Source organism: Lycium barbarum, chromosome 9 (assembly GCF_019175385.1).
Source record: "Lycium barbarum isolate Lr01 chromosome 9, ASM1917538v2, whole genome shotgun sequence".
Classification (NCBI taxonomy): Eukaryota; Viridiplantae; Streptophyta; class Magnoliopsida; order Solanales; family Solanaceae; genus Lycium; species Lycium barbarum.
In genome coordinates, this window is record NC_083345.1 from 5,733,219 (window position 1) to 5,744,150 (window position 10,932).

The 10,932-nt window shown below is 35.4% G+C and overlaps 1 protein-coding gene across 1 annotated transcript; it reads left to right on the forward strand.

The window, feature by feature from the left end:
• The first annotated feature begins 1,984 nt into the window (after positions 1 to 1,984).
• Positions 1,985 to 6,731, forward strand: LOC132610252 (armadillo repeat-containing protein LFR-like). Its single transcript, XM_060324565.1, has 8 exons — positions 1,985 to 2,312; positions 4,228 to 4,397; positions 4,508 to 4,650; positions 4,784 to 5,040; positions 5,683 to 5,788; positions 5,871 to 6,009; positions 6,103 to 6,230; positions 6,314 to 6,731. The coding sequence occupies exons 1-8, from the start codon at positions 2,114 to 2,116 to the stop codon at positions 6,567 to 6,569; spliced, it is 1,398 nt and encodes a 465-aa protein (XP_060180548.1). The 5' UTR covers positions 1,985 to 2,113; the 3' UTR covers positions 6,570 to 6,731.
• The last annotated feature ends 4,201 nt before the right edge of the window (positions 6,732 to 10,932 follow it).

Sequence of the window (10,932 nt, forward strand, 5' to 3'; positions counted from 1 at the left end):
ACTGTAGAAAGTCTTCAAATACTAAAGACCAAATCATTTGGAGGGCAAACCGTGCACCGGATTAAAGGCCTTCAATTATGGTGTATTCATTGATCTTCTGAATACACTGACACCGGCAAAAACATGTAAGTTCTGCCTAAAGTTAAAGACCATCCAATTTGAACGGAATATATTAAAGACCAAATCATTTGGAGGGCAAACCTTGCAATTTCTTCAAAACTTGCTTTTTTTTCGGTCAGATCTGTAGTAAAACGGAGAAGACGACTAACGCCAGTCAGATCTAGATGGAGAAGACGGCTAGGCAGTGGCGGTGGTGTGGTTTGGCAGTGGTGTGGATTTGTACAGTTCGCCGGAGAAGACGGTTGCTCCGGTGACCGGAGCTGGAAGCTCCTCGCCAGAGGAGTAGGGGAAGAGCGGAGATAGAGAGATGGGAGGGTTGGGTTGGAAGTGAATAATGTGATGATGGGTATTCTACCTTAAATATATATGTAGCTATTAATTGTATTTAACATATTATTTTTAGCTATAGGATGTAATTAATCTAAACTATAGCTACTAAATCTAAATAGGTACTAGACTTAGTTATGCCATGTAGTTATCCCCTTATAAATCCGGGGATTTTACATAAATGACTACACTTTGAGGGTTTAAAATTTACCATAGCTAAAGTTTCAATATTTACATGGCATAGCTACTGTTTTTTCCGCTGTATTCATAAAATGGCTCGCTGTATTCATAAAACTGTCTCGCTGTATTCATGGATACAACGAGTAAAATTGTATTAAAAATTTCTTTTCACTGTATTCATAAAATGACTCGCTGTATTCATAAAACTGTCTCGCTGTATTCATGAATACAACGAGTAAAATTGTATTAAAAATTTCTTTTCGCTGTATTCAAGTCAGATGTATTCAACTCAGTTGTATTCACGTCAAATGTATTCAACTCAATTATATTCATTTGTAGCTAATTTTACATTGTATTCAGCTTAATGTATTTTAAATTCGATTGTATTCGAATAACATAAATACAAAAAAATAGATTCAGCCGTAATATATACACTAAAATACTAAATGCAAAAGAATAGATACACTAAAAAATTAACCAATACAATCAAAAACTGAATAAAAAAAAATACACTAAAAAATTACCAATACACTAAAAAACTGAAGACAAAAAAATAACAAAATTGAATACAATCTAAAAAATAACAAAATGAATACAATCCCTTCGCCGCCGCATTTGTCATCGGAACGTGACTGGAAGAAGCTCAGATCTGAACTATCCCTCAGCTGCACTTCTCAGTCCATTGCGCCGATGGCGGCGGAGAAGTGCAGATCTTGTTGACGTGCAGATCTGGATGAATAGAAGTGTAGATCTAACATTGCAGCAAAGTATTTCCGTAGCATAAATTTGCGAAATCCACACACCCAACTTTCTCCTTTGCAAATGAAAACCAAAAACTAGGGAACTGAGCTTCTTCTTTGCAAATGAAAACATAAAAATAGGGAACTAAGGTTAAAGATGGTGGGTCAAGACTTGAAATGTAGATCTGGTTTCAAATTTTTTGTTTTTGTGGTTCGCCGGAGATGGCGTCTCCGGCGAGGCTGGCAGTGATGGTGGTTGACGGCAGTGGGGCGCGGATGACGGAGGAAGTAGAAGGAGAAGGGAATGGAGGGAGCAGTGGTGTGTTGTTGTTGGTTGGTGGCGGGAGCTCTGGAGGCGGTCCGTCGACTGAGAGCAGAAGCAGTAAAGATAAAAAAAAATTACAAATAAAAAAAAGAAAATATTCTACTTTAAATATATATATATATATATAACTATTAATTGTATTTAACATATTACTTTTAGCTATAAGATGTAATTAATCTAAACTATAATTACTAAATATAAATATATACTAGTAGTTAGTTATGTCATGTAAATTTTCCTATAAATTCCCCCCCTTTGAAATAGGCCCATATCAGTTACATCCATGGGCTCTACATTGGGCCAAGTCAAATACTCAGCCCATCAATTTACTCCGATCCATAACCCGACTCTCTTCGGACCAGTTCTTGACTTTCAGTCTCACAATAACAACAATCACCATAGTCAGTCTCTCGAAAAAGAGATGCAGAAAAGAGAGCAATCAAAACTAACCGGATTCACTGGTGGCTCAGCCGCACCGCCGGCTAAAAGAGGCCGCCCATTTGGTAGCGGAAATAGCAACGCCGCCGCTGCAGCCGCCGCCGCCGCCGCAGCAGCAGCTGACTCAGCAGCTCCGTCAACACTACTCGGCCCTTCACTGCAAGTTCACTCTGCATTCGCTGGTTAGTCCAAGATCTTTGCTCATAAATAGATAGAATATACTTAATTTTTAATACGTGGCAACGTATCATTGGTGTAAAAAGTAGTTGTAGAAGCGATCGGGGTTTTGTGAATATTCTATCTTGGGATTGGTGTTTTTTCAATTGACAATACTCCCTTCGGTCCACTTTACTTGTCGTCCTTACTAAAAATAATAGATGGTCCAAAGTAGTTGTTATTTTAGAATATCAAGATATAATTAACTATTAGTTTCCACCTTACTCAATAAATGTGGATAGAGATTATTATTAATGTAGTGAAAAAGAGAGTAGTATTAAATTGAGATCAAAGAATAAATAAGCATAATTTAGTCAAATTACTCTTTTAGTTAATGTTTTCTTAAGGTGCGTGGAAAACAAAACATGACAAGTGAAAGGACCGGAGGGAGTATAAAGTTCTGAGCTTTCTTGCTGTGAATTGCACATCATTATCAGCCTTTATGCAGTGGTCATGTTCCAATATTAGGTCGTGACAAGTAGGCTGATAAGTAAAGAGCAAAATAGACATGTTAAGCCTGGGGATATGAAATAAAATGGTTTAGGGTGTGACTTTGTTTGATAGGAACGTATCCATAAAGAAAATGGATCAAGGTGTTTTTTAATAACCGTGCATCCGTGCTAGCTTGCGGGCACCTAGACTAATTCCACGGATACCTGCCACCTCCCATCAGCAATAGCTACCAAGCAATAGCTACCAGGTAACTCTGTCAACCAAGGCTAGAACATATAAGAAGAAATCACCTAGTGTTTTTTGACTCTGTTGGGATTTGAACCTGAGACCTCATGGTTCTTAACCCACTTCATTGACCACTAGGCCACGCCCTTGGGTGCTAAATGGATCAAGGTGTTTTATCTGTAAAGAAAATGGATCAAGATGTGAAGATACTAAAGACCATATAAGGAGGAGGTAGAAGCCTACAACCCATCCCCACAACCAATGGGTGAAGTAAGTGTGTTTTTTTCTTTTTTTTCCAAAGGTCTAAAGAAGCCATGACGACAGATGATCACCGACTAATTTTTTGAAGCCACATGTTATGACACAACTCACAAGATCATCTTCTTGACTGGGATGTGATCTAGATAGCCCCCTAGTCGAGTGTGATAGAAAGAATCTCATCATTGTCTCTCCAACAATTTTTATCCCCTCTTTACTTCCTAGAGTTTTTACAAAATCAATAGTCACCAAGGGGCAAACTCACTGCTTCATTGTAGTTTGGATCTTGGAAATGACTTCCTTTTATTTGCTTTGCCTCCTTAATATTTGTTTTCCGAAATAAAAAGTTTCTATTACTTGTTTTTATTTACTAAAGAATAAAGGGTATTAATTAAGTTCCTCAAATTTGAAGACATGGAAAGCCAAATTCCGACAACCAGCCTATTTGAGCTGAAGATGTAATGCAGAACTCGTTTTACTTGCTATAAATCTTGATGCACATGATTTGAGTGATGCACTATGTACCCACGTAGATTCAATTTGGGAGTTGAATAGAGTGACATCGTCCACTGATCTATGATTCTATGATCACCTAACTAGGTCTAGAACTAAACGAAAGAATTATGCATAGGATTTGCTAGCATAGGCAGGGAGGTATTTGCTTTTTATATGGTCAACCCAAGCCAAGTGAACCGGATTGTTTCTGATCTCAACTAACTATAAAGCTAATATTCGCCTTGAAATGAGCTTGAGTTATGTAAGAGGATACTTACTGAAAGATTGACTTACGTGTTGAATTTGAGAAAAAAATAGTGACATTTATTTCTGATAAGGGCTGTAAGGCTTTAGAAATAGGATGATGCCAGCCCCTTTATTCTTTGCATGTTTATTATTTGGTTATCTTGAAGGTTTTTTTTTTTTTTTTTTTTAAATTACTTTCACCAGAACAGAATAATAAAAGGATTGTTCTAGCTCTTCAAAGTGGATTAAAGAGTGAGCTGACATGGGCATTAAATGCCCTCACTTTGCTATCATTCAAGGAGAAAGATGAAGTCCGCAAGGATGCGACTCCTCTTGCCAAAATTCCTGGATTGCTTGATGCTCTGCTTCAAGTTGTACGTTTCTTGATATCTATCACACAGCGTGTGACTCCCATGCAGCTTCTATTTGTTCTTTACTATTTATTTTACTATCATGCCAATGATGACAATATTCTGTTAAACAGATAGATGATTGGCGTGATATAGCCTTACCAAGGGTACTTGTAAAGACACCTCGTCTCCGGCTTTTGGGTGCAAATTCTGCAGTTACTGGATTTGGACTTGAATATGACGCATTAAACTCGAATGAATCTGTTCCCAATCCTAGGTAATGCTGGATAGTTTCAACCCCCCCCCCCCCCCCCCCCCTCCGGTCTCTTTCTTTTAGACGTCAGTATTACTTGAATTTTTGTATTCCAGTGCATGAGATCTCTGTAATGATTTGTAATCCTTGATGACAGCACGGGTTCTGGAGCTGCCAACAGAGAGTCGTCTGTTCGGAAGAGTATTACCAAGTCTCGCCCCGCGGGTTTGTGGTTTGAGGAAGATGGCCTATTTAATTTGGATGAGGAGGGGCGGATTGAAAAACAGCAGTGTGCTGTTGCTGCTTCAAACATTGTTCGCAACTTCTCTTTTATGCCAGAGAATGAAGTCATCATGGGCCAGCATAGACATTGCTTAGAAACTCTATTCCAGTGTCTGGCAGATTATGTTACAGGTGGGAAATAGTTTTAGTTTGATCTTATGATATCTGTGTTGTGCTTACAAGCTTGCCATCTATGACGTGGCGCTATTCTATGGAAAGTTATTGATATATATGGTTTCTATCTTGTGCTTACAAGCTTGGCATCTGTGATATGATTGCTTGTATTATGGTCCCCTCGTCTAATACATTTACTACCCCTTTTTCTTTAGTTGTCTTCATGGTTATGCTGTTCTAGTTGATGCTTCAATAGAAAACTTGAATCTTATGTTGCTCTACTAGCTTTGTAAAGTCTAAAGAAATGGTTGGAATCTATTCGACGTGCCCAATCCATGGTGTAACACATTGATTTTAGTGTACCTGCCGGCTATTGTTTATTGTTCCTAGTCTCGGTACTTATGTCTTGCCCTATTTCATAATCTCGATAGACTTGTTTACATTCACCCTGCATCCCATTGCGCCTCCTGCCCGTTAAAGAACACCTTAAAAGGAAAAAAAGAAAGAAAATTAAATTAGATAGGTCCTATTCTGAACAGAGAAAAGGCAATTGGAATATGTTAGAATATGCAGTTTTCTATGCCTGAATGTTAAGTGTTTTCTGTATTCTTTTAAGCACGTTTCTTATACTTTCTCATCTTTGGGATTTTATGTTAACAGAGGATGAAGAACTTGTCACAAATGCACTCGAGACTGTAGTGAATATAGGGCCATTGATAGATCTCCGGATCTTCAGTTCCTCAAAACCTTCTTTTATCAAAATGACGTAAGTGTGAGACTTTTTAGTTGTTATTTCTCTTATATCATTGTATGTCAACACCATAATTGAGTTCTTGATCCTTATCCAGGGAGAAACGTGCAGTCCAAGCTCTCATGGGAGTGCTAGGATCTGCTGTTAAGGCCTGGCATTGTGCTGCTGCTGAATTAATTGGTCGTCTTATAATAAATCCTGATAATGAACCTTTCTTACTTCCTTTTGCTTCGCAGGTTGATGTTCTTTCTTTTGACAGCCTCTATTCTAGAGTTCCTATATGTATGAATATTTAGAAAACCTGTTGACTTTAATTTGTGGCGTTGCAGATTTATAAACGTTTAGTTGATATCATGAGTCAACCGGCTACTGATGCTCAAGCAGCTGCTATTGGTGCATTATATAACCTTTCAGAAATAAATATGGACTGCCGTTTGAAGCTGGCTAGTGAACGATGGTGAGACGGGGAATTTTGGACCTAGTCACAACGTTTTAATTATTTTGTATCTGAATGACTTATCCTCTCACATAAAACTTCAGGGCTATTGATAGACTGTTGAAAGTGATTAAGATGCCACATCCAGTGCCAGAAGTGTGCAGGAAAGCAGCAACGATTTTGGAAAACCTTGTATCAGAGCCACAGAACAAGCCCCTCCTGCTAGTGCATGAAAATGCATTTGCGGAAATGCTTTTCGGTGACCCAAGATACTCAGACATATTTGCCAGGATACTTTACGAACTAACATCAAGGCCAAGCAACAAAATGGCATCAGCTCGAGGGATCTGGGGCATGTAATATCAAAACACACAAGGTACCTTATTTGGGTTACATATGTTGTTGTACATAGATTTAAATGTGATTAGTCGAGCATATGCTTTTGTTGTAAACCTAACGTTATTTCACCTCAGAAGTGCAAAATATATATTACTATAGGTTTGCCATTTACGGCCTTCATTTTATTCGAAGCTGTTAGAACTCTCATTACTGCTGCTTATACAAATGAAAAAAAAAAAAACATTCTTGCATTACTATTCCTTCTCCATTGCAATTTGCATATATCTAGATATAATGCACTCATTAAGTTTTCTTTTGCTTGGTGCTTCAAACTTTCTGGTATTTTAACCCTTCAACCAACAAGGTCAGGACTGATGAGCTATTTTGCATAATAAAATCAAAAGAATGAATGATTTTTTCTTGTGGCAACAGGGTATTATTTTATTAAAGTACATTTCTAATTGACTCAAACAGCAGGGGACAAAATCTATAGTGGAAATTAGTCTCACAGTACCACAATATCATCATTGTACTACTACTGTCAAATCATTATCATATAATTGTCCTCTTCAAACTCAAGTTTGCATAATAAATCAAAAAATTTTACAACGAGTGAGGCATAAATATGACATGATGTGTAAGAGGATATTTTATTACAATTATATTGTGGGCCACCACTTTATGCTCTTCCTACTCTTCTTTTCTTCTTCCATGTTTTTTTGTTATTTCTCTCTCCTCTTTCCTATTTTTCTCATTTTCCCCAAAGATTTTTAAATCTAGTGATAGTAAAGTAAAGATGTATGTAATATACGAAAATGCTCTTTAAATCTTGTGGTCTTAACATTATCTTTTAACACTTATTAAAAAAAAAAAAGGAATACACATAAACTGAAATGAAGAATTGTTTTATGACCATAGAAAAGAAAAGTATAAGATATACTAGTATATGTTTCAATCAAATTAATGGAAAATGTGCTTTATTGTCCCTTGATTAATAACTCATCACATGGTGCCTGACTGTTAATTTTCACAAATAATAAATTCTTATGGCATGTTTGGCAAAACTACTGAAATCAACTTATTTTGAAAAATATTTTTTGGTGAAAACTGTTTGGCCAATTAGTTTAAATAACACTTTTGAGTTGCAATTAAAGTTTGACCAAGCTTTTAAAAAGTGTCTCTAAGTGTATTTTTCCAAAAGTGCTTTTGAGGAAAAACTACTTTTTTTTAGCTTCTGAAATATCAGCTTTTGCTGCTTCCTAAAAGCACTTTTCTCTCAAAAACTTGACTAAACACCTTATTTTTTTAAAATGGAAAAGAGCCAAACATACCCCTATACTATGAGAAAAAGTTCAAATATTTCCCCTCGTTATACTTACTTGACATTTAATTGAAGAAATTAAGAAAGATTTTTAAATCTTGTGATAGTAAACTAAAGATATATGTAATATACGAAAATACTCTTTAAATCTTGTGATCTTAACATTATTTTTTAACACTTATAAAAATAAAAAATAAATAAAAGGAATACACATAAACTGAAATGAGGAATTGTTTTATTGTCAGATAACGACTTAAAGTGACCATAGAAAAGAAAAGTATAAGATATACTAGTATATGTTTCAATCAAATTAATGGAAGATGTGCTATATTGTCCCTTGACTACATAACTCATCACATGGTGCCCCACTGTTAATTTCCACAAATAATAAATTCTTATGGCATGTTTGGCAAAACTACTGAAATCAGTTTATTTTGAAAAATATTTTTTGGTGAAAATTGTTTGGCCAATTAGTTTAAATAACACTTTTGAGTAGCAATTAAAGTTTGACCAAACTTTTAAAAAGTGTCTCTAAGTGTATTTTCTCAAAAGTACTATTGAGGAAAAACTACTTTTTTTAGCTTCTGAAATATCAGCTTCTGCTGCTTCTTAGAAACACTTATTTTCTCCCAAAAGCTTGGCTAAACACCTTACTTTTTTAAAATGGAAAAGAGCCAAATATACCCCCGTATTATGAGAAAAGGTTCAAATATTCCCCCTCGTTATACTTACTTGATATACTAGTATATGTTTCAATCAAATTAATAGAAGATGTGCTATATTGTCCCTTGACTACATAGCTCATCACATGGTGCCTGACTGTTAATTTTCACAAATAATAAATTCTTATGGCATGTTTGACAAAATTACTGAAATCAGCTTATTTTGAAAAATATTTTTTGGTGAAAACTGTTTGGCCAATTAGTTTAAATAACACTTTTGAGTAGCAATTAAAATTTGACCAAACTTTTAAAAAGTGTCTCTAAGTGTATTTTCCCAAAAGTGCTTTTGAGGAAAAACTACTTTTATTTAGCTTCTGAAATATCAGCTTCTGCTGCTTCCTAGAAGCACTTATTTTCTCTCAAAAGCTTGACTAAATACCTTACTTTTTTAAAATGAAAAAGAGCCAAATATACCACTGTACTATGAGAAAAGGTTCAAATATTCCCCCTCATTATACTTACTTGACATGTAATTGAAGAAATTAAGAAAGATTTTTAAATCTTGTGATAGTAAACTAAAGATGTATGTAATATACGAAAATGCTCTTTAAAATTCTGCAATTATTTTACTTACTATTTTTAGCCATAAAAAGAATCTTAAAATGGTATCAGAGCTAAGTATGAGTGGCTAAGTTCTCATACTATCCTAGGGTTCAGTCGAAATCCTGTTATAATCCAGTCATGTTCTTATATTGTTAAGAAGGAAGGTTTACTGTTCATCTTCCTTAGAGCTTAGTAACTTTATTCTCTTGGTCTAACATCGTCAAACTCTTTCGAGTCTTAGTGTGAGGTCGCCGATTAATATCCGGCTAAGATGTTGGCAAGCCTGAATAGACGTTGTGCTCAAAGGCTAGGAGTGCCGCTAGGAGCCTAGGTTTGGTGTTCCCGTCCTCACGACCACATAGAAAGAAAGAAACCGACACAGTAGGACATTAGAGAAACAAGTTATTAAGAATTAAGAAAGATAAACAGTAAACTCTTACTAATTACAATATCAGAACAAGTAGGATAAACATAACAGAGATAGTAGACGTACCCACATAGGATAGTATCCCAAACTATAACTCTCTTCTGAAAGAAAGAATTTATGAAATCCATCCAATCTTTTGAAAGATTAAGATTTTACAATACTTTCAAATGGGAATTCTATTTTCAAAAAAGAGATCTATTATTTTATATCAAAGCCAAGTATGAGTGGCTAAGTTCTCACACTATCCTAGGGTTCTGTCGAAATCCTGTTATAATCCAGTCATGTTCTTATATTGTTAAAAGGTAAGATTTACTGTTCATCTTCCTTAAAGCCTAGTAACTTTATTCTCTTAATCCAGCACCGTCAAACTCTTTCGAGTCTTAGTGTGAGGTCGCCGATTAATATCCGGCTAAGACGTTGGCAAGCTTGAATAGACCGTTGTTGCTCAAAGGCTAGGAGTGCCGCTAGGAGCCTAGGTTTGGTGTTTCCGTCCCCAAGACCACATAGAAAGAAAGAAACCGACACAGTGGGACATTAGAGAAACAAGTTATTAAGAATTAAGAAAGATAAACAATAATTCCTTACTATTTACAACACAAGAACTAACAGGATAAACATAACAGAGATGGTAGACGTACCTACATAGGATAGTATCCCAAACTACAACTCTCCTCTGAGAAAAAGATTTATGAAAACCATTCAATCTTTTGAAAGATTAAGATTTTACAATACTTTCAAATGGGAATTCTATTTTCAAAAAAGAAATCTAGTATTTTATATCAGATTCTTTGAATTTTTTTTTTTTTTTCAAAATTCCTTAAAGAACCCTAGAGTTCTTGATGCATATAACAAAGGAGATCCTAATAGAAATATTACTTTAGAAGAAGTATTAATTTCTATACAGGAAGCTGAACGCTTATTAGAAGCTAGCGAAGAACAATTGTCTATTGTTGAACACAGTATTGAGTGGTGTCAAAACCAACTTGATAACATGTACAGATGGCAACTGTGCCTACCACCTCTCACCTGGACATGTACAGATAGCAACTCTGCCTACCCAAACTTAGACAAATGTGAACGCATGTATGATTTTCACTGACTTTAGTGACCGGTAGAACACATCCTTGGATGGATTATTATTTTTCTTTTTAATTAGATGGAGTTAATAGAGGAGAGAGACTCAACAACTACTCCCTCTAGATAAAAAAAAGTGTCAACTTAATCTTTTTTTTTTAATAAAAAAAAGTGTCTATTTATTAAATTAACTTTATCTTTTTAGATTTGCTTCTATTATGTGTTATGTGATCAAATTTTAATGCCTATTTAATTAAAAATAATTTAATCAATTTACATTAGGAATAGTTTGGGTGG